Source organism: Spea bombifrons, chromosome 1 (assembly GCF_027358695.1).
Source record: "Spea bombifrons isolate aSpeBom1 chromosome 1, aSpeBom1.2.pri, whole genome shotgun sequence".
NCBI classification, from domain to species: domain Eukaryota; kingdom Metazoa; phylum Chordata; class Amphibia; order Anura; family Pelobatidae; genus Spea; species Spea bombifrons.
In genome coordinates, this window is record NC_071087.1 from 96,505,634 (window position 1) to 96,530,437 (window position 24,804).

Genomic DNA, 24,804 nt, shown 5'->3' on the forward strand with positions numbered 1-24,804 from the left:
GAGGACCAATACAGACAACCTGGCTTAACCTTTATTATATGTGGCCTTCTGTTGCTGATCCTGTCTCTTCCCTCAACTAGTCACTCACTCTCCCATTCCTACCACACTACACCTGGCCTACTTCCTCTCTGTGACAAACACAAAAAGCAATTTCAAATAAAATATAAAAGCACACGATCTGTTAACAGGTGAACATTTTTGCAAACAAAAACTGCTAATTACTCAAAATACAAAAGAGTGAAGTGCAATATTCTAATTAACTATAAATATTACACCTTCTGAAGAGGTGGTGCTGCAAAGACACAGGACCAAACTCCCCAAAATGTTCCAAATTAAATACAATCAAAACCACACAAGTGTCTGCGCAACGAAATAATAAGTGAATAAATTATATGTGCAACACAAAAAAGTGTACAAAGATACCCTTCCAGCGAGAGTTCCCACACAAAGTATCCAACAGGCTCATATATAAAAGAGTCTTAGCTCACACACATCTAGCAGAGGTAGATCCAGAGCCTGATCTCTGGAGGGGCATTCACACTAACACACACACCTAGACCTAACGCAAAGACACTCATAATAACACACAGGCACTCACACAAACACACACTAACACCCCCCCCACACACACATACACACTAACATACCTGGATACACACACACTGACATACTCACACACTCACACGCTAACTCACCCTGGTGAAGCCTCAACCTTCAAATCTTCAATGCAACTCTCAATGATATGTCACCCAGAGGAACTCTGCCTCCTCCTGAAAATTAGGGACATACAGAGGAAAGTCTGAGACTCAGGACTTTATCCCTACCACCCAAACATGCTGCCATTTTTTCTCGGATCTGCATATGACATCTAGCTATAATCACTATTGGTGTGCTATTTCATGCCTTCACAACTTACTGTATCGAGTAAATACATATTTACCTAACCTACCTTATGTAGTGTTTTAGCTACTCTTTTTCTACAGAAATGTCACACTTGACTCTTTGTCCTAAAAAACATTGGAACGCATTTATACTGAGTACTGAGTGATGACATTTTTTGACTATGCATTTTGCTAATGGAGCGAAACATAGTTAATAAACCTTAAAAAAAGGTTAAAATACTATAACTCTCACTATGTATTTCTTAAATCAATCATCAATACATCTGCCACTGTAGTTGTTGACATATGTCTTAGAATTATTAACTTTTTTGACATGACAAACAGCTAAAATGCAAAATACAGAAAAAAAAGTATAAAATATGTGGATTCTGTTTAGGGTTCCTGATTACAAAAAAATACTTGCTAACTCAGAGCAAAGTTAATTATTAATGTGATAGGTACTCTTAGGGCATTGTGTTTAAGCACTTGAATAGAATGATTTGTTAGTTTTGCGGAATTTCTCAGTGAAACTTGATAGCTTTGCTTTAAATTGAATTCTTGAAGCACTGGATATGTAAAGTTTTCTCTTCCTTTTTTACTTTTTGTACTTTGAATATTGCACACAGATAGAAAATAATGTTATAGTAGTATGATAAGTATCACTTCTTCCTTTTCAGGGAGGTCCTGTATAACTAACACAGAAATATTGATCATGGAGACTAGACAAGAGAAAACAATGGATGAACAGTAGACGTAGCTTTTTTGAAATAAATACCTGCCAAGTCATGCCCAGATTGGCCATCTGGCACAACGAGCAGATCAGGTGCTGCAGCATGAGGTCTTTTGCTTGATATGCCTGTCCACACGCTATGTGAGCAGAAAAAATATGGGACTGTCTGGCCGTGTCCAAAGTGCCTCTCTTAGGTAATCCAAATCCCTATGTTCTTCCTTCTACACATGATTCCCGGAACCCTGACTGTAGTCAAAAGATGTATCTCCTTCCCGGTGGAGACATTTGCCAAATGGGGAATATATATAACACATAAACATGGAACATTACCAAGGTAGACAAAGGGCATAGTACCTCCATATACTATACAGTATGTCAACTGTACATTGTACATAGTACATATATATATTAGCATAACTACAGTTTTAAATTAGAATTAGTGAAAATATCAAATCAAAGCAGTATAATTCTATAGAAATGATAATTTTCTAATTCTTACAGTTTTAGTAATCCAGTTTTAGTCACAAACTTTCTATTGGGGTCATCTCATCAGTCTAGAAATATCGAGACCATGTACTCCTTGATACAGAGTGTAAGCTTTCTAGCAGGGCCCTCTTTACCTAATGTATTAGTTTGTCTTAGTCCGTCAGTTGCAGTTTTGTCATACACATTGAAAATATGTATTGAAAGAAGCGCTGTATAAATTGTTGGTGCTATATAATTGAAATTGTTATGTCCTTACAGAGGTTCCTAAATTTAAAACAAATATATGATATATTTTATAAAATATTTTTATAATAAATAATTATACATACATTTTAATAAAACATTCATTGTTAATATTTGAATTGGCAAGGGAAAGTCTACTGATTGGAGTCATAAATATCATGACACAAAAACACACGGCTGCATTGTTTATGTGAAACATTATGGTTTCAGAAATCTTGTTCAATTTACCTCAATTAATGCAGTCTTTTTGACAGATTAGTAAAGTTAGTACTATTCAGTTTTAGTTAATGATCATTGATATAACTCTTTACCGGATTAGAATCTAATGTATAAAATACATTTTTGTTCTATGGTTATGTTACTGACTTTTATATTTACCATAGTGCTAATATGACAATGTTTGATTTAAAAGCAAACATATATACATATATTGTATTTTGCTACCACTCACAAGATAAACCAGAAGATGCCATTGGCTACTCAGAATATTTTATGATCTCACAACAGGATGACGCATGAGTCTAGCAGACAGACAAATGTTTACGGTAAAATGAGATACCCATTTAAGAGCCTAGATGAGACGTAGGAGAACATATTGCTGAAATGCAAGGCTAAGTTATTTGTGCAGATATTGAAATTGATAGTAGGACCTAGGAGGTTTTCTGTATAATGACTATAGCATACATGTGGAAAAGACAAAATGACCCTGAGGTCATGTCTAGGTCAAGGCACTTCAATGTAATTGAATGTACGAGCATGAGAGAAGGAATCGAGGGACACATACGTGCATTCCACATTTTGAAGGAAAAGCTATGAGCTAACCATACCAAACATATGCACAGTATGCATAATTAAAGAATTGTATTACATTCAAAATAGTATATCGGTTAGATAGAAGATTCTTCAAAATTCAGTATGTTTATGGTGAGCAAACAAGTAACAGCCATCTTCCATTATAAACAATGCGTTATAAAAGAATATTAATTATATTATATGCAATTTATAGCCTTCTTTGGACACCATTAATAATGCACCAAAGCGGTGTAGTCAGTTTGTTCTACAGATGAGCCAAAATCAAAGTTGAGGCTCAGTACTGGGTCATGATTAAATGTCAGTGACTGGGCTGTGGCAGGGCAGCTCCGTGTGGCATGGGTGTCCACAGAGGACTGTATTAAGGAGAGCTTGGCAAGTTTGAATAAGTATAAATGCTATGTTACTGGGTTGGGGGGACACTGACAGAAGGGCTCCATCTTCTCTTACCTGTGTGAAGGTACATGTGTGTGGATGGTGCTCAGGCCTGTGCAGGTGCATTTCGTCCATATGCTTATTTCAGTCTTGTGGGATAAATTACGTGTGATAGTGTCAGGTGTAGATTTGGGTGTGATGGGTGTGATAGCATAGATGTGTAAGTAGGGGGGAAAGATTGAACAGGCATTCTGTTTGGAGCAAAGATGGCACAAGGAAGCCATTTTGGGAAGAAGGTGGCCCAGGCAGGTTGTTTTTAGCAAAGATGGCACAAGGAGGCTGTTTTGGGAACAAGGTGGCACAGGCAGACTGATTGGGGCAACAATGTCACAGGTAGTCTCTTTGGGGCAAAGATGGCGCAGACAGAGAGGTATTTTGGTGGAAAAGATGACACAGGCAGGCTGTTTGAGGACAAAGATGACAAGTCCTATGCATTCAATCTGGGTGCACACATGGGTGAGACCAGTCTGATATGCTCATGTTGAGGCTACATCTGTAATGGTGCAAGTGAGCAAAAAAAACTGGTAACATCACTCCTGAGTAGGTATCTTTCTATAGGGCAAGCTATTTCAGCACTGTCCGTTCGAGATTAGTCTCCCATGTTGTTTTTTCTTTCTTTTTAAACAACCACATACCTACCACTCCATACTATGCTAGCAGTGAAGAGTGGCCAAGAGCCATTTGCCATTGCACCCCAAAGGAAACCTGGGCCCAGGTCAGCTGCCCCATTTGACCCATGTGAAAGAGAGGTTTAAAAACAAAGGTTTGAAGAACACTGGACCTAAAAAACAGTCAGTATGAAAAGTACATCCAAATTCCCCAATTACAGCATCTGGAATGTTTTTACCATTTGAAGCCTGTGATGTCTTTTATCTGTAACATTGTTTAGCGCTATAGATCCCTAATATCACTAATAATACTTAACCAATTTTCTTCATGCTTTTGGTTTTCTAATATTGTGTAAAGCAGTACATTTTTTCCCCAACAATTATTGCAACTATATTTCATAAAATTTGGATTTTATGAATTCAAAACATTTTGGTATTAGTAAGGCAACTTTTAGTTTAATATGTATTTCCCAGTTAATCCCTTTTCAGTATTTACTGGATTTTTATCTTTTTCCATTGATTGACAGTATTTTTCCATTTTAAAGAGGTTGGCTGAAAAAAAACAGCTGTGTATCAAAACTTTCCTTTCGTGGTACAATAAACATCACTGATTGTATGGAAAATGTGGTCTAATTGATCATTACGTCATACTCACGCTAGGTGGTATACCATTAATAAAAAATGTCAAAGAATAGCAGGTTCAAAACAGATATTTTTATTCCTCTATATGGAGCTGAATGTGTTTTTCAAAATCCAATACCCTTTTCAGTTAATTGAATTAACTTTTATTAATACAAAAGTTTGTGTTAATACAAAATGCTAGTTAGAAGAAGCTTGGTACTTTAGCTTGTGGTAATACAAAATTATGAAAGAATAAGGGAAGAAACCCATGTACCATTTAATAGCAGGGTGCGGTGGTCAGCAATTTGTGATGTCTGCCACCCAGTCATATCTCTCCAGAGGAGGACTGGACTGCCCGCTGCTGGATGAGCTGGTAGGTGGGGGAGAGGATGGATCTTGCTCTAACCAGCCCAAAATGAAAGGGAGTTTGATATCTGTTCCTATAGACCTCTGTTTCAGTGCTTCCTCACAATGTGTGCTGTCGACTGATGCTGAGCAGATATGATGTCATATCTTGGCACTCAACAGTGAAGCGGCACGCACCACGAGATAACAAGAAGGTTGAGAGAGAAAGAGAAGAAGTAATGAAAAAGGAGAGTTACTGGAAGAAAGAGGCGAGAGATAATTAGAGAGGGGGGGGTGTATGTGTGTTTGAAACTGGTTAACTGTTAGGGCAAAGGTTAGGTAGTGAGAGAGACAGAGAGAGAGAGAAGTGTATAAGAAAGGTGTTAAAGAATGGAAAAGGAGGAGAAGGTTTGAGAGGGAGAGGAAAAAGATGTGAAGACGAGAGTGTGAAACAGGAGAAGAGTGTGAGGGAGGTACAGGAGGAGTGAGAGAGAGAGAGAGAGAGAGAGAGAGAGAGAGAGAGAGAGTAGGAAAATAATGTATGAGAGGGAGAGGAAGATGAGGGAGATGTGAGACATGGTGAGGTGAGAGGAAGAGGGTGATAAATTAAGTGAGCATATGTGTATTTATAAGTGTACAGTATATGCTATTTGTGTGTGAGCATTTAGTTTCAGCGTATGGTGTCAGAGGTAAGCCTGGAGTTAGTTGGGAGGGAGATAGAGTGTGTATGTATGTAAAAGTGTATGGTTTTACAGTGAGAATGAGTTTAATTTACTTGGGGTAGCAAAGAAATATTGTCTCCAGGTGCTACTAACTAACACTATCCTCACTTTTTCATCATACATTGTGTGGACCCTTCCTAAGATAACATCATTCCTGGGTGTCAAATGTGCTAGGAATGCCGCTATCTACAATTGGAAATTAATGCTTTAAAGCATTGGTATACACAAGAGTATTATTATGAAAAGATGATCGGTTTATTTTACTGCATGCCACACGGTACTTCATCTTTTGTTAAATTCAACTGGTGTTTCAGCTCACACTTAAGCAGGCAACGATAAGGATTGCTAGTGACACCTTCTGGTAGACCTTGAAATATGCTGGCACCAAATGTATTGGTTTGAGTGTGGAAATACTATTATTGGAATTATGGACCCATAATGCATTGGTTGAATGTGTAAGAACCTGATCACTATACATCAATTTACACCAGAATGACCACATAAACCCTACATGTGGCTCATAAGGCTGCAAAGTGGGATATACAGAAAGGAGGTGTAATTCACCTAACTACATCAGTTAATGTGTTGATAGGTAGTTTGAACGTGCTTTTAAACATGGAAAAAAACCTGTGGTATGCAGAGTCCTCAATATTTTCTGGGGTTTAGTTGATGAAAGTTATTAGGATCCAAAATGTTAAAACTTTCTAATTTATGTTTTAGACCCTACACTCAAGGCCAAATAAAGGAGCTATGACCCTGAATATACAATTATACAGGTGGGCCCTTCTTATCATATAGCTGCCTAACTAAAACATAATAAAAAGAAATGTTCACTGCAATAAGAAATACCAGGATATCTATTGTTAAAAATGTATACTATTGTTTGTTGCAAACAATGCTTTTTACCATTCAGAAAATAAAGACTAAAACTTTCCTTTTCTACTTCTCTGGTTTCTTTTTTCGTGCTTGCCTGCGTTTGACATTTTTCATCCTCTATGAATACACTATGTGTATATATATATATATATTATATATATTATATATCTGTGCCTTTTGGCTGGCAGCCTTTCCTGAAGATTTTAGTGGGTCCATAGTGGGTCGGCTCTCCATTGATTTGGCCAGGGACTGGGAATGGAAAAGAAGCCATGTTTTTCGACACCAGGCCCATATATTTTATTGCGTGGTCAAGTTCATGAGCCCACACCTCACACCAATTTCACAAGCAAGGTGTCCCACAGTGCCATCTTTGCCCCCAAAACAGCTTGTCAGTGCCTCCAATGAGCTTGTCTGTGCCATTTTTGTCCCCTAACAAGCCTGCCTGTGCCATCTCTGCCCTCCTAAACAGCCTGCCACGTTTGCCCCTGAAACAACCTTCCTCTGTCACCACTGTCCCCTTAACAACCTGCATGTGCCACTTCAGCCCCTGCCATCTCTGCCCCATAAACAGCCTTCCTGTACCGCCTGTGCCCCTGAAACAGCCTGCCTGTGCCACCTCTGCCCTTAAGAAGCCTGTCTTTACCACCTCTAACCCTGAAACAGCATACCTGTGCCACCTCTGCCCATGAAACAGCATACATGTGCCACCTCTGCTCCTTAAGCAGCCTTCCTGTGCCACCTCTGCCCCTAAAACAGCCTGCCTGTGCCACCTCTGCCCCTGAAACAGCCTGCCTGTACCACCTCTGCCCCTGAAACAGCATACCTGTGCCACATCTGCTCCTTAAGCAGCCTTCCTGTGCCACCTCTGCCCCTGAAACAGCCTGCCTGTACCACCTCTGCACCTGAAACAGTGCTCTCCCTGTGCCACCTCTAGTGGCAGTAGGGCACTGGGCCTTGGCAGGCAGTCACTGGCAGATGATGGCCACGTGGAGCAGGACTGAATTTCCTGAATTAAACTATTAATTAACTAGTAGTATGGTAGGTGAGCCTCTGCTAAACTAACTGTCACTGTCTCATACGCCAACTCTCATCGATTTGTAACTGCTGCTACTGACAAGTTAAAATGTCATCAGTAAATTTAGATATCTAATACTTGTCCTTTCCCTTTGTAAATGCTGTGTCAGGATCCACTCTCTGCTGCCTGAACCCTGGCTGTATCATACATGTGGTTGTTCCATCTGCTTCCTCTAGTGGCCACCCTCCTCCCTCTGGAGTGCGCTGGAGCTCATTATCAGGTACAGCTGCGCCTCATTGACTGAGTAAAGCCCTGCCTTTATAAGACCTGCCCTGCCCTTCAGTCAGGGCCTTGGCATTGATGTTGTAAGGACTGCTTTGCTCTGAGCCGCTACCTGTACCTGAGCTTGTTGCTGAACCCAACCCGTGCTTGTGCCTGAACCCGTGCTTGCGCCTGAACCCGTGCTTGCGCCTGAACCCGTGCTTGCGCCTGAACCCGTGCTTGCGCCTGAACCCGTGCTTGCGCCTGAACCCGTGCTTGCGCCTGAACCCGTGCTTGCGCCTGAACCCGTGCTTGCGCCTGAACCCGTGCTTGCGCCTGAACCCGTCTCTGTCCTCGTCCGCCCTGCCAGTGGGCCTCCGTTCCCGTCCGCCCTGCCAGTGGGCCTCCGTTCCCGTCCGCCCTGCCAGTGGGCCTCCGTTCCCGTCCGCCCTGCCTGTGGGCCTCCGTTCCCGTCTGCCCTGCCAGTGTACCTGTATCTGTACCTGTACCTGCCTTAGCTCCCGTCTCTTTGCCTCAGCTCCCGAGCCAGTACCTGCCTCTGTTCCCGTCTCTGCCTTTCCAGTCCTGCTACTCTGAGAGAGTTCCCCGTATCCCCTGCACATGGACTCCTACACGACCTGCTCGCCCGGGTCCTGACAGAATGCCACGGCCATACCAAGGAGTCCGCGGGGATGACTGCAGTTCTGGAAGTACTGGCCGAGTGTCTTCTGCAGCTGTGCAAATCTGTAAGGTCTGTGTTGGAATGTGATAGCACTAAACAAAAGCCTATGACCAAGACCAAGGGCAAGAAAACACCACAGAAAAGCGTTAAGCGTGAGCCTCTCACCAAAGAAGAGAAACAAAAACGTCGAGAGGACAACTTGTGTTATTATTGCGGTGAGACCGGTCATAGGATAACGTATTGTCCGTGGAAACCTGCTAAGCAACCCGCAACCCACACTGACCAACCCTGTGCCCAGGAACCTGCAGATGACACCAGCAACCTGTCACAGCTGGAGCACACCCCGTCTCTTCCTCAGTCCGGTGAACCAGAGACTTCTCATATCACAGCACCAGGAGAACTTGCGCTGTCTGAAGCCATGTCAGAAGATGTCCAGATCATGTTGGACAATCCTGACTGGTCGGACGTGGACGATGCTCCTTCAGAGGCTGAGATGGCTTACGCACCCGAGCTCAAAAACAACACGGCTGTTTTTGCGGTTGGGGCTACCACTCCCATCGCTCACAGGACTAAGAACAGTAAACCCCAAACCGCAAGACACTCCCTTGGGGCTCCCGGTAACGTCCTGGCGTCCGATGGGACGATCGTGCACAGGAAAGACCTCAACCGGTACGAGCAACTTCTGCGCGATCAGAGAATTGGTACACCTTTCTCCATTCCTGCCTCCATCCAGTCCAGTCCCGGTAATAGCCCATACCGGTCAGTGGGACTCTGTGTACAGGGGGAATTCCTAACCCCTGACGAATTTAGAAGTCAGTCCAGACAAGCACTCACCGGGACTTTTACTTCCACGCATCCAGCGGCTAACGTCTATAACACCCAGGCCAGCACATCCAAGGCTATGTCACCAGAGTGTGTGGTGGCGTCTAATGGGACTATTGTACGCCGGGGTGACCTGCACGTCTTTGAAAATGCTGTACGAGCAAGAAGAGCATTCAGCACCGTTGGCTACTGAGACTCTGCCGTCCTAGGATCGCCCGGAGGCCGCTCCTTGAGGGGGGGGGGGTACTGTCAGGATCCACTCTCTGCTGCCTGAACCCTGGCTGTATCATACATGTGGTAGTTCCATCTGCTTCCTCTAGTGGCCACCCTCCTCCCTCTGGAGTGCGCTGGAGCTCATTATCAGGTACAGCTGCGCCTCATTGACTGAGTAACGCCCTGCCTTTCTAAGACCTGCCCTGCCCTTCAGTCAGGGCCTTGGCATTGATGTTGTAAGGACTGCTTTGCTCTGAGCCGCTACCTGTACCTGAGCTTGTTGCTGAACCCGTGCTTGTGCCTGAACCCCTGCCAGTGGGCCTCCGCCCCCGTCCGCCCTGCCAGTGGGCCTCCGCCCCCGTCCGCCCTGCCAGTGGGCCTCCGTCCCCGTCCGCCCTGCCAGTGGGCCTCCGTCCCCGTCCGCCCTGCCAGTGGGCCTCCGTCCCCGTCCGCCCTGCCTGTGGGCCTCCGTCCCCGTCCGCCCTGCCTGTGGGCCTCCGTCCCCGTCCGCCCTGCCTGTGGGCCTCCGTCCCCGTCCGCCCTGCCAGTGGGCCTCCGTCCGCCCTGCCTGTGGGCCTCCGTCCCCGACCGCCCTGCCTGTGGGCCTCCGTTCCCGTCCGCCCTGCCAGTGGGCCGTGCCTGTATCTGTGCCTGTACCTGTACCTGCCTTAGCTCCCGTCTCTCTGCCTCAGCTCCCTAGCCAGTACCTGCCTCTGTTCCCGTCTCTGCCTTTCCAGTCCTGCTACTCTGTCTGTACCTATCTCTCTGTCACCATGCATAAAGGGGTACAGACAGAGTTCCCCGTATCCCCTGCACATGGACTCCTACCCGACCTGCTCGCCCGGGTCCTGACATGCTGATTGGCCAGAGTGAAAAAAGTAAAGAAAAACTCCCACAGGTTTTTGGACCTATCAATCACAGTCATTTCCATCAATGAGACCAATTTTTGGCTACGTCCACCAATCAATCATTGATATGTACCCTCCTATACACAATGTCTCCCACATATGTTTCTGTGTTTATAAGTATCCTGTGATCAGATATAAAGTATAGAAGGTGTGGATCTATCCATGACATATTGAGACTCACCATAGATGGAATCAAGTACACTTAGCAATGCAGCATTGTTAGCAAGGGCAACTAAATCAATATACCCAGTTTGATACAGCAGGCTTGAAGCAATTTGTTAATTGGCGCCACCAGAAAATACACCAGCTGCTTAAAACATATAAGGGAATTTAAACATTAACTATTACCTGTATTGGTTAGTGTATATGATTTAAAATAAAAGTGTAAATCTGTGATGTCAGAACATCAGTAGAGCTGGACTGTCTCTAACTCTTCAATAGATGGTAGTTATGTTTTCCAAACTGAAGAACAGTAGATAGCCTTGTGCTCATTCTCCTACATATTCTTTAGCATTGTTGTTGCCCATATAATCTGAGCTAAAAGTTGTTTATCTACCTGTTTCACACCCTTTCAAATTCATTTTTGGCTTGAACTTGAAATCATAGACAAAAATGTAATATTACCAAAGATTCATATAGAAAACACATAGTAAGAGATATCAGTAACTGGATGTACAAGAATAAATAAGATTTAGACAATTCCAGAATATGAATACCATCAACCAGTGTTATTTTTTATTATTATTCATGCTCAAAAAAGAATAAATGAAATTGTAGCATCACATAAGAAAACATGATAGATCAGCCCCTTCCCCTGCAGCAAAAATAGTAAATTATAATTATTCAACTAATAAAGCACCTCCGAAACAATGAAATCAACATGTCAAACATGTATTTGCATGTTTAAGGAATCGTACAGCCCAAACAAGGTCCACGCCAGAAAGGTGTTTCCTGTATCGTTTTCATTTAGCCTTGTTCCCAAACGGGTGCTTGTTTGAAGTGACAACTCTGGTATAGTAGAAATAAGCAGAGAGAACCACATCTTCATCGGCACAAATAACATATACTATGCTATTTTTTCAGTGGTGCAAATGTACAGAATGGAGACATGCAAAAAGAAGGGTCTATTCACTAAAGGGAGAGTTGTATTTCAGCTCCTATTCATTATGAAGGGCCATACCCAATAAGCTTCAGTTGCAGGAAGAGCTTGGTTTACCCTGTATGATTAAATCAGTGGATTTCTTCAAAGGACCATCACCCATTAAATTGTGCAGAACCAGCTCAGTCATTCTTGCTAAAGAAACCTGCTGGTGTTAGACCCTTCATGATGAATAGCGAGAGAATAACAACTCTCTATAGCGTATAGATTCCTAAGACACATATCGTACTGCCGCCTTCTTCAGGCGAACAGCTAGGATGAAAACACTAGTGTAGAACCTAGAAAATCTAGTCTCTGCTTCATCTCCTGAAGATAATTTTTTATTAACCCTTCCAAACGTGTGTGTGTGTTCATAAGATATTCAGACTGATCTGAAGTGAATGGAAAAATAATTCCCACTGATTATTGTTATATTTAAATTACATTAGTTTAGAAGTGTGCAATTACAGCTTAATTAAGGAGGCTTCTGACATCTTGATAATCTATGATAACCTATTGAATTCAGTGAATATGCTGGCCTATTAAAAATAATAATAAATAGATACCTGGATATCATAAGTAAATAAGTAAAGACAAACATTATACACTAGTTGCCCCCATACCCATTTTAAAAGTAAAATCTTATAGAAATACAAAACTGTGTCATTGCTAACTTTGTAATAAATTCACATTTAAGTTAGTATTTAGGTATAGTCAGCACTTTTCATTAGTAATTGAAAATATTTTTTAAAACAAAATTGAGTTCAAATTAAAAATAAATTGCAAAACCTGTTGTGATAAATCACTATATGTTATCAATTTACATGGGTATGTGGAGTGGTAATCAGCATTATAATCTTATACTGACCTCTAGAGGTAGAAATGACAAAGTACATTTTAAAAGGCAACATTCGCATGAGGATTTAGAAAACATTCTTCGGGACATGTAACAAATATGGTTTGACCGTAACAAAAAAATAACAAATGCCACCCTAAACAGTAGTTTTGCTTTAGTCGTTTTATAGTGCATGTAATAACACCATGGACGCAGAGTTAAACATTTTGCATTTTGAAGCTCATCCCTTTTAATATTGAAATATCCACACCTCTCCCTTTTGTGTTCATGGACAGATTTGTCCTATTCATATAGAAAATATAGCTGGCACAGTTTTTCTAGGGAGGGCAACTAGAGCGTAAACTTGAGGCTTAGCTCTAAGGCATCACTTGTCACTCTTGTGTGTAGATATATTAAGTACAAGATAACTCCATGTATAATGAAGAAAAAAAAAAAAGTGCTTGCTCTAGAATAGCCAAGTATTTGCCATCAACCCTGCCGGAGGAAAAAAGCCCAGCTTTTTTAGTTCCCTGTATAGGTTTCATGTAGAAAAGCCCTGAAGTGAATGCTGAAACACATAATTTTCCATTAGTATATACAGTTAGCATTGTGTTCATACACCAACCTGTGCCCAAGCTTAATTAAATAATGTTAATGATTTAAGTTTATGCATAAATGGGATCATGGTTACTAGGCTTTTTGCATGGCCCTTGCTGGTCAGTCATTGCACGCATATCATCATGATCTAACTTGTTTTCTCCGCAGAGACCGCATAGATCTTCCCCCTAAAAGAAACCGGGAAAATTCATATTAGGGATTCTACCTAAAGATAGCAGAGGTGAAAGATGATAAAGTTGTAAATTTAAGTATTTCCAAGAGTCTACAATCTAGTTGAAATACTGCCTATATTAGCAATGCAATAGAAGCAGACTGACTTTTTTAATAAAAGAGAAAGCCTCAAAAGCTACCCACACTGTATTGCTGTAATTTATTATAATATATAGATATAATAAAATAAACAAAAAAAAGGGGGGGGCAAAGAAGGTATGCACTACACTCAAGAGATTCTATCTGCATCCAATAGCCTGTTTAGGTCAGTCCACACAATACTTCTGCATGAAAGATTCTGCCAACTCGGATGCTGAACAAACTATGATGCTTGTAGAGAAATGTTGTTACCTATAGATCCCTTGCTTTTAATCATAACAGGGAGAAAAAAAAAAAAAAAAAAACTATTGAAGTTATTACTCAATGATGCCAAGGGTGAACATGCTATGGTACTGCCTAGAAAGAACATATGCCATGGACCATCTACAGAAAAGTTTGTATAGACCTCATTTCAAAGCCTAGACGAGCAAGATATTACACCAATGCTATAATCTGTTGTATTGTTTTAAAAATACCAACTTGACATCTACCATGACAGACACGCATCCCCAAACTCCAATTAAAGCGCAAGTACAAGAAACTAGAAGCTTTTTCACAACATGTTTAATGTTAGAGCCCTATTCTAGTACACAAGACAATTTTGGTGTCCTGCAGTCGGTTGAACATTGAGTTGTCAAATATTCTACAGTAGCCATATTACATAGTAAGATAGGTGATGAAGTTTCCAACATAATACTAAATAAAAACATTAATCTTCATTAGAACACAGTCATTTATTGTAAGTCAGTTCAGTATATTCACACTGATTGAGTGTTCTCTTTATTATCTTCAGCGTAACGTGGGTATTGTTCACCAAGCAGTGGCTGGAGTACCTCATTCTTACTTCTTCTGCGGCGTACAGCACAAGAAACACCAGCAAAAACTACAGCTACAAGGATTAAAGCAGCTATAACAGCAACAGTTATTATCTCTGTAGTGGTGAATGAACGACCTGAAATAAGAAGAAAAGTTAAATTGGCGTGTGTTTATAGCTGGCTGGAGATAAAGGAACATCAAGTGCAGGTACTCAGTACATTCGCTGGCCAGCTAACGGGGTGGATGCATATCCTACCTTAAAGTGCTTTATTTTACAAAGCAAACAGAAGATGTATTATATACACACATACACGTCACTTACTTGGCCACTGGACTTGGTATGAGTAGCCCAAGTTTTGTGGTGCAGTTACAAACATTTCACTATTAGTCACTGGAGGCCAGAATGGGACCATGTTGTATTGCCTGTTGTGGCCAATAGGGGCATTCTCAATTGGGTATTGGGCTGGATCTGTAGAGGAAAGAAAACAAAATTTTATATATTACAAAAAAAAAAAAAAAAAAAAAAAACACAAAAAAAAGCCTTGTTTTTAGTGGGGAAACAGGGCAACGTTTTTTCCTTTACCTGTATCATGCCTTCTAAGCCATTCATCAAATATGGCATCAGTATAGGTATGCAGAAGAATGAAGATTGGATCATTTGGAGACAGATGAGTCTGCCCTCCAGTTCCATTTAGAAACAGATGGGCTAAATTATGGAGGCTTCTCACAGAGGGGTCATACTTCCCAGATGGTTCACTGTATCCTGTGTGAAAAGTACAGACACCTTACCAAAGGTTGATAGACCAATGTTTTTGCCTTGTTTCATTGTGCTCCCATATGCATAGCATGCAAACAGTTTATGCACATTTGTATTAAGGGACACTAAACTAGTATTTTGAGTCTACATTACACGCACAATAAGCAGATTGATACTCTAAGCATTTGTGTAATGTTATACTCTGAGAGCAGCTGAAAGAACAGGCCAGTTGTTACACCACACACACCAGCTTGACACGATGCCCCTATGGCAGATACTTTGCTAAAAAGGAGTTCATGGTCTCATCAAGCCAAAAGGGGGAAGATGACAGGACAGATGCATTTGATTCCCTGGCTCCAATATGCATTATTAAGAACCAACCCCAGTGTTCTCTTGTAAGAGGCGCTTGGGTAGAGCTGCATAATTAAGTTATTTATTATTTTGCAAGGGGAGTTTAATGAGCTCATACATTAAGTCATTGTAAGAAGATGAAAGGGGTTTCACAAAACACTTTCCTTTAATCAAAACCTTGGTACATGTAATCAACATAAGGTAGCTTTGAAAATTTACATTTCTGTAATCATTCAGTAACTTTACAGTCATTTTGACTATTTGAGAGTTAACGTACCTTCAATAGTATTCCTGAAGCTGTCAGTGGAGTTGGAGAAATACGGTGGCGTATCAAACAGATTCACTTCTAAGCAGAGTACAACATCTTGTATCTCAGGAAGCCGTTGTACCATTGGCCTGGCAGTATTTCCAGCAGGATTTCGCCTGATCGGACTGCCAGCTGTATCTAGAAAGAAAGGAAAGTCATTTTCTACAACACCAAAATCCCCTTTTAACATGTGCTTGTAGAGTTTCCCTCAGAATCTGCTATATATAAAATATGTTTCCTTCCGAACTTACTGTTGCAGATCGTTCCCAAGGATTCATAGTCTTCCACATATTCGCACACAACTTGCCAACGAGAAAACACAGAATTTGGACTGATCAAATTAGAATCAAAATTACTTCTGGCACCCACAAGGTCGTCTGTGCAGATGTCACACTCATTTCCACCAATAGCAAAGTTCCAATATGGAAGAGCAAAGGAGGGATCACGAAGTAGTTTCTAAACAAAGAGTTTTGGTTACAACAAAACAATGTTCATTTCTCATAACTCCCAGTAAACTGGGAGTAGCAAGATTAAAAATAAGACTTCTATGGTATGTAGCAACCATTAGAGATTCATCTAGATATCTATACAAAACAGATGTAGGAATTATGGAGCTTTGTCAAATTTCACATTGTACAAAAACAGAATTGGTCAATTAAGGGAAAGAAAGTTCAGACATACCTGGAGGTCCCTTTCCAGTTGCATCAAGTGGTACCTGTGCCAGGTAAGGAACGCTGGACCCTCATGAGAGAAATCTATACCACCCGCACTTCCTTGGCCAGGGCCAAGAAAAGTCTTACTGACAGAGTAATAGTGGGTCCAGACAAAGAAGTCATAGATCGATATATTTTCAAAGTTTGTGGTGTTTCGGGTTGGATCTATAAGCTCTACATAGCGCCTTGTGGCTATGACATAGTCTGGATGGATTGTCCTCTTTGCAAGGTCCAAGGCATCTACAAACTTCTTCCTCTCCTCTTTGCGCAGATCTAAGATGTTTCTCCTGACTGGATAGAAAATTTTATGGCTAGGTAAACATATGTGCAATAATTATTGGCTACAGGTATCCAGCATACCAGTCAGACTTTTTCAAAGAAGGCATTGGCCCACAGGGTATTCCACCATCTTGTAGTGATATTTTTTGGTATAAATTGTACCACAAACAATTATACTATTTTGCTTTAATAGTCACAGTGGCTCTTTTCTAAAGTTATTGTACATCTGGCATATGCTTTACGGTGGTCATTATATAAAGTGCAGTTCTAACGCAGAGCTGGTTGCCAAAGTGATTGCTCTGCTTCTTATCAGAAATACTCATTACATACTGTCACACCTTTTTGTTCTCAGACGTGTATCCAAGCCAATATTGCTTTCAAAACAAGCCTCGCTGGCTTTCTATCCTACAGCTCCACCCAATAATAAGCATTCATGTAGCTTTTTACCAAATATAAATAAAATTTCTTGACTTATAGTTCATGTGGGTGGAATTGTCACCCCCCCCATAGTAAGGCTGAACATAGTCCATATAATTCATATGCACACACAACTAAGTCACTAACATGATATTTTTGTGGTTTCTTAGTCACTGAGATTTTAAATATGCAGAGTGGTTGGAGAGACCAACTATCGCAAGATGGTGGGCATCAGGAATTTTACACAATTGCCACAAGACTCACATAGGCTTTTTAAAATAAAAAAAAATTTACACGTTACAATTTAAATAAGATATATAAAGTGAAAAACGACTTACTTGCTACTACTGCCTGGTCACATTTATCACCTGTCCACCCAGGCTTGCAGCTGCCACAGTTGTAGCCATCAAATCGTCCCACGCACCTACAAGTTCTATTGAAGAAACGTGTTGGCCATTGCTCTCGGTCATCTAGCCCATCGAGCTGATACTGGGGTCCATGAGGTCTGGTGTCCACTATAACTGGCACACAAATACCACGACCCACTGTAGCACCACACTGGTCATTTGGGTCTGGAGACTGATCAGGGAAAAGACCCGGACAGCACTCCCCACTCGCCAAAACTTCAGGGGTGACGCACTGGCGAGGAAATTGGGCAGAGACATCATGGCCAATAGAAACAAGTGCAAGGACCACAATTATCCTCCAAGAGATGCAGGAAAACATTGCCTTGTTCAAAGCAGCCATAGCTAGAGAGAAAGAAGTAGAGACATTTAGCCAAGGTGAAAAACAAACAAACATCGATTATCAGTTGGTTATATACGAGAAAAAAAAAAAAAAAAGACAAAAAAAAAAACCCACTAGCCTCAGTGTGTAAATTTATATCATATACACATGTATATCCTCCTAAATGCCTTCCGAGTTGTTTGTCAAGAGGAAAAAACACAATATGGCTCGATAGCCTAAAAAGAGAAAAAAAAGTTAGTCTTCTCACTTACCTGCGTATAGTGAAAAGAAATGAGACAAACTAAAGATGCAGCAGGGATTACATTGCATACACCTCTAGATCATGTGTAAAATACATCCAAGTTGTTCCATAGGGATACTACTATAAAAGGTTTATATACTATGCACACCCTGAGTGGGTGGGACAGGCATGCCAATTAAAGGATCAAACTGGTAGACAATTTTCTAACTCCCTCCCCCCCAAAAGAAAAAAAAATAAATAAATAAAAAAAATTTAAAGAACCCACAAAGTCAAGCCACCAGGAGACAGACACTCCAGAATCCATTTGTAAAAACATTAACATATGTTGAAAAGATACAAAATGAGAAGTTAAAACATTACATAACTAAAATTAAACTGTCAGAATGACTCAGTACTACTAAATTCTACTGAGGAGAACCTCCACCTACCTTCCAACGACCTACAGAACCGGTTGATATGTGGGATATTCTTTTGTGATGATATGGGAAAGCATAAAAGCTGGAAAAAAGGAGACAGCCTAGTTTGTTTTACAGTCCATGTCTCAATAACCCGTTTGATGTGGTCAGGAGAGGCTTTTCCCTGCCTATCCTAATCCCTTTATATCACAGTATACTTCACTTAGCACATGACCAACTCCATGCTGATTTCCTTGTGACCACAAGGTCCAGAGCATGGGTCAAACACACACAATTCACAAAACCACTGAAGTCCGGAATATATCAATAGACAGTTATTCAAATTCAAAAGAATAGTTAACAACCCGACACTTCAAGAAATATTCAGTCCGCTATTAAGAATTGCATTAAACGCTCGTTGCAGGAACATATCAGCTATAAAACATCTAATAAAAAGAGTGCAATATTACAGACACATATAGGCTACAGGACCAAACCCACAGAACGCTTAAACAAAGCATCACAAATAACAAGCTCTTACCTAATCATACAGTCTGAGGTTTGCCGGTGCTTGGTATTTATCAGATCTAAAGGTGCTTGCTCAATTGAGGCTTTAATTTACTAATTACAGAGATTAACCCTTTCCTGGCCTCATTTGAACTCCACAATTGAATTGCGCACTACACTCTAGAAAATAAATGTTAATAGCGTAGCAGGTCCATACGTACATCGTGCGATATAGTATACAGTGTATTTAAGGCATGATGTTGTATTCTTCATATGTTAAAGTAACCAGATTCCCCTTTAAAATACATTTCATTTAAAGATAACTTAGCAGAGCCATTTTTAATTACGCATTTTATTAAAGTGTAATTCGTACATCAAAGGTAACATCTGACAATTTTCTGACATGGTTTATGGAAACATAGAACAATAGCGTTTGAGAGCAAATAAGAACTGAATAATTGCTTTATGTCTTTGAGGTTATACATGCCACATGCTGCAGGGTGGCACTTTATATGTGCTGGTCAGTAATGTGAAATGTACTCATATAGGTAAATGTGCATCAGTCTAACAATGAAACATATTGACCATTCAAGTTCAACATCCTTGTTACCAGATATTTAACCAACACCATACATGGGAACTACTGAATTGCTATGTTTTTTGGATAAAACCAGTTTAATATGTAATTGAGTGGGTAAGTTTGCAGGGTGCATTACGAAATAATATGTCATATTTATTTCCTTCTTGTTTGTTTACTGTGCCCAGACAAATTAAATATATATTTTTGAGACAAGTAGGGTTTTCCTTTGAAACCATATTCATATATATGTAGGATAAATATATAAAAAAATATTCAGTTTTATTCACAGGTATATAAATTAAACACAGATCATGTAAATAGGAATAATACCAAAAATATATTCATTAACTGTAGTTTTTTGGTTTTCCTTTTTTTTTGCATTTTCTTTGTTTAAAGAAAACTGGGGTTTGGGATCCAGGGAAACACTGTTTTCTGTCTCCCCTCAGCTCATGTTCATGGCGAGAGGGAGAGAAGCAGAGAGCCATCTGATGTTACCCGTACATGTGATTAGCTGTAGAATTGGTGACATGTAGAGAAATGCAAGTGAATCAGCTGTAGACCGATGTGATGTGCGTAGTGTGTCATTGGACTCGAAGGGGTTATGCCCCCCCAAAAAAAACCTCAATGATATGGGGACTGGAGATAGGAATGCAAGTTATTTAGATGTTTAGCTTTATATCATCAGTGATATAGTTCTGGTTGCAAACTATACTTTCATGTTCAAATTGTGCATACATACTACATTCATCTTAGGTTTTTTTTTTTAACATGAGCACATCAATAAATAAAATTAAAGGATTTGTTGGTTAGTTTATAGGATCAATAGGATGGATATTACTGATGCAGCGTAAAATGCAATAAATGGAAACTCATGAGCATTGCTAACTTTTCACTTAAAATGGTGTGATGGGGTGATCTAAGCCTGTCAGCTTTTAGGCAAACTTGTAAGATTGACAAGGAAGAAGTAGTAATATTGTAACCATTAAAGCATTAAAGTCATCTTAACACGTCTAAAGTGCGCTGTACTTTTCTTGTACTGCATACAGACATGAATGCCCCTCACCCCTTTGCTGTCATTGGTACCACATGCCCTGTGTGCTAATAGAGCATCTGGTACCAACAACCTAGCATTAAAATGATTTTTTCATGAAAGCCATCACTAATATAAACCACAAAAGCACACACTAGTATTAGAGGTCTGTGTAAAAAAAAACATTAGAAATAAACAATAATTATGATTTTCAGGTTCTGGAGGGCCTGTAATAAAGGATAGTGCATGCGTACGTACTTTCTAGTCCATAATCTATAGACAACCCATAAAAAGGATCAAGGTAGCATAGAAATGTCACCTAAAGTTCTTCATTACTCACATTACAGACATCCCGAGTATAATAACTCAAGCTTCAAGCAGTGACCTTTCAATCACGCCATCCTAGGGGCAATTTACTTCCTACTCCCCCTTGGCAGCCCTTCTCTAATTTACCTTTAAACAAAATTATAATATGTGGATTTCTGGCTAATGCACATGATCCCACAGATACAGTAGTTCTTTCAGCCAGGAGCCTGCAGGACACAATTCCTTTGGCACATGGTTGTATTGCAAAAGCAGATTTTATGTACAATGAGGCTTATTATAGACTGGTTCTCATCAAGGCATTTAGGCAAATATTAAGCTCTTTTGAAAACATCTAGGTCAGTTGTTGGTGGATAGCTAACAAGGCTGACCATAGACTACCACGCCCTGTGTAAAAAATGACTTTAATTTGAATTTAAAGGACTGGCCATTGTGCAGACCGGAAAAATGCCCAGTGGGTTCGTGCTCAACAGGACCTCCAACCAATGTGGCTGCCTGGTGCATACATGGGCTCCCCTGAACCAATGGGGAAGGGGGATATGACTGCTGTCCTATGCATGAATGCTTTGTGTCTCTCTCATTCATTGTTCATGTTTAGAACTTTGTATGAAGCAGGTATATAAACAGAGTAGGCACTTTCTTACCTCCTTTTCAACCAGGATCAGGCAGGGAGAAGATCTGGAACATTCCTGCCCAGAATGGATTGCTAAGAAGACTAATATTGGTAGTTCCGTAACCAATTGGGAGAGACTAAGCCAGTGTGCTTTGAAGCTCTTGGTGTATTCGTTTGGTGTAACTGCCTGATATGCTAAATCATCCATCAGCTGGCAGGTGGTTGATGTCCTTAAGTTGGCCTGGTGGTCAATGTGTTCAATAAAGCTGTGGCCAAGCCCTTGACCACATATTTGTGTCTGGTGCCTTATTGTGAAAGAGTAAAGTTATTCTACTGATATCTGTATGGATGATATAGGCCTAAGCAGTTATATAATTTTTGCTCTAAAAGTGTTTGAAGATGATACTACAGTGCAGCATCCGTCCAAGTGTATAAAGCAGATGGCTGCATTCCTTCGATTTTTCAATGCTGATCTGGTCCTAAATCTATATATTTTGAGATTGACATGCGCACACATACACACAATGGCATTCTTGAGAATGTGAATATATATATATATATACTGACAAATGCGCACTCAAATGGAATATTGCCACATTCGAATTTTGGCACAAATGTTTAAATATGGGAGCATATTCCATGGAATTGATAGATTAACACTTTTTAAGATACGTAACAAGTTTTGTTTATAACAGAAATGGAAATAGACCTCACGAAATTCACGTTGAGCTAGTGACAGTCAGCACTTCAAACTTTCCCCACATCAATGCTTATCCGAGGAGGCAGTTGCATGCTGCAAAAGTATTGCGGGCGGATACATGCATGTGATTTTTTTGGCTACTGGCCTTGTAGTCTCAGGACTGGTTTCACAGTACCACTCTAGTACAGTATGTAGGGGTATACTACTATCATGACTGATACTGCATTATTCACTACATGCTGTATGGTACAAGAGCTGTATGGGACTTGTCTATGTTGTCCTATGTTGACCTAAACTAGCCTGGCAAATGGCACTGCAAAAGCTAAAACAAGAAAGCACATTTTAGGCTATTTCAGCATTTTTCTTAAGGCATTTTACAATAAAAGTATTACCTAGATGACTGTAAGTCTGGGATTTTAAGAGTAGCGTGTCACCCTACACCCTTTTTTATTTTGGGAGGAGATTCTAGGAATATAGGCTCGGATTAACCTTTCTGGTTATACAAGAGCTTTGGAAACAGCAGTCATAGCTTGGGAAACACAGATTTATATGGAAAAATGAAGATGAAGGAATATTCAGAGTGCTTTGTTTTTTTTATGGTTATCTAAAATTATAAATGTAATAATGTACTAGATTATATTTATTGATCAAAATATGAGTCAAAACATTACTTTACAAAAAAAATCTGATGTCCAGAGGGATCCTTTTTTTGGTTCAAGAAGAGCACTCAATTCTTAATATGGATGCATACCATACCTTACAAAGTTTCCTTACTTGCATTATTAAATTCACACAACCTCATTACAAAACAGTTTACCCTATTTCCCCTCCTCTGATTCCACATAAAGGTGCCATAAAGGGTCTGTTTATAATCTGGATGTGTTGAATGGAAGACCCAGTGGGCTGCGTATTAATATATTTTTTCCTTTAGTAATGCTTAAAAATAATTGAAAGGACCACTGCAGATTTCCAGCATCTAGCAATAAGTATTTTTGTTGCTATCAAGATGTACATGATTGTCTTCTGTGCATTAAAAAGTGTCTGAAACAAATGCAGCAATGCAAGTAATGGATGGGGTTTGGTAATAACTTAATGATGAGGGAAAATATACTGCTATGAAATTGTCTTCCCTCAGACAGACCAACAATATGTGGTATACGTTTTTCTCTATATCGCATCCTCGCCAGCAATCCTTTAAATGGTTAGGGTACATCCTATCTAGTCTAGATGATACCAGATATTATCATAACATCGCCTTCTGGTTTATCTACCATTAATACTGCATATCCCTGACATTTTCTTCAGCGCTTTATACCAGATGCCTCAAATGTCTCAGTGATCTCCCTCTACCATAATGTATGTCACAAACCAACCCCAACACAATTCCGCTGAGGAAGGAATTGGTTGCCCTGCCTCCCTTGTTCCTCTTACTCAGAGCGCCAGAATATGATGTCATATTCCGAATCTCAGCATGACATGCCGGCGTTTGAATTAGGCCACACGGGACCCGGGCAATCCGTGACATGTGGTCACCTAGTGGCGCCCCTGCTGCCATGGTGCTCTGTGCACACCCCAAAGGCCAGCCCTGAACATTATCACATGTACATATCAGCCTGGTGACCCATTGTCATTTGTCATGTTTCCATTATGACAAGTTTGGCCTTGCCAGCTAGTAACCTGTCATGAGTGCAGGTAGTATAATCTGTAGACTAACACCGATATGGATTTCCTCGCGCTTAAAACTCTTAATTGAATTCTTCCCTATGCCTATTAAGCTGTGTCTCCATCTATCTAATTCTGTCTTCTGCTGCTATGTACTTCTTTAATGTTCAAAAGAAATACCTATAACCAAGTTGAAGTTAAAGAGTCATGTGACAACATACATGTGAGTTAAATAAATACACCACACACATGTGGGTTGCAAATGCCTTCTTTGATATGATGTTTTACTAATTCAGGTACTTCAAACTTATGGTTTATTACATCAATAGAATGTTTAGTCTTGATAGAGTCTTTATGTATCCCATAAAATTACATTTAGAGCTACCATATTTCTATTTTTCAGAGAGATCTGATCTGGGCCAAGGAATTTGCTTCCTAATGTGTTTTGCTGGTTAATGCTAGCTTAAAGTGTTGGGTGGAAGCTAGTGTCCTTTTAGGGATATTTTTGCTAAGAATCACACATGTGATTATTAGCCTTCCTTGCCTCAAGGTAATTCTTAGATACCAAAGTCATGCTGCATGATGAATAAAAGTCAAGAGATTCAAAATTGTGCGTATGTTATACAGAAAATGTCTTTTTTGAGTAGATTCTATAAAACAGGATGTTGAAAAATGCTAACAATGTGCTACAGTCACTAAACTCTATTTGTACAGCAATAAAAGTATTGATTCAGAAGAGTTATTGTATACTTTGAACACAGGTTTATAGACAAAAGTGTCATTCTGATAACGCTTTATAAATTTTTC

At 40.3% G+C, this 24,804-nt stretch overlaps 1 protein-coding gene across 2 annotated transcripts; it reads right to left on the reverse strand.

Annotated features, from left to right (window-relative positions):
• Positions 1-14,105: 14,105 nt before the first annotated feature.
• On the reverse strand, positions 14,106-18,752 carry TYRP1 (tyrosinase related protein 1). 2 transcript variants are annotated; one of them, XM_053456557.1, is made up of 8 exons: positions 18,615-18,752; positions 17,537-17,947; positions 16,471-16,793; positions 16,041-16,245; positions 15,760-15,927; positions 14,958-15,137; positions 14,697-14,843; positions 14,106-14,510 (listed from the first exon to the last, which is right to left on the reverse strand). In XM_053456557.1, the coding sequence occupies exons 2-8, from the start codon at positions 17,943-17,945 to the stop codon at positions 14,317-14,319; spliced, it is 1,626 nt and encodes a 541-aa protein (XP_053312532.1). In that variant the 5' UTR covers positions 17,946-17,947; positions 18,615-18,752; the 3' UTR covers positions 14,106-14,316. The 2 variants fall into 2 exon arrangements, with proteins under 2 accessions (XP_053312532.1, XP_053312524.1); XM_053456549.1 differs by lacking the exon at positions 18,615-18,752 and adding an exon at positions 18,197-18,291.
• Positions 18,753-24,804: the final 6,052 nt, after the last annotated feature.

What these genes read in the sequence shown, in the direction of transcription:
- TYRP1 (XM_053456549.1), bottom strand. Translation starts at nt 18,254, where the DNA reads ATGCAATGTAATCCCTGCTGCATCTTTAGTTTGTCTCATTTCTTTTCA. An exon ending in AACTGGAAAGGGACCTCCAG is followed by an intron (nt 16,246 to 16,470) that starts GTATGTCTGAAC and finishes CTCTTTGTTTAG; the next exon opens with AAACTACTTCGTGATCCCTC. An exon ending in GCTTAGAAGGCATGATACAG is followed by an intron (nt 14,844 to 14,957) that starts GTAAAGGAAAAA and finishes TTTCCTCTACAG; the next exon opens with ATCCAGCCCAATACCCAATT.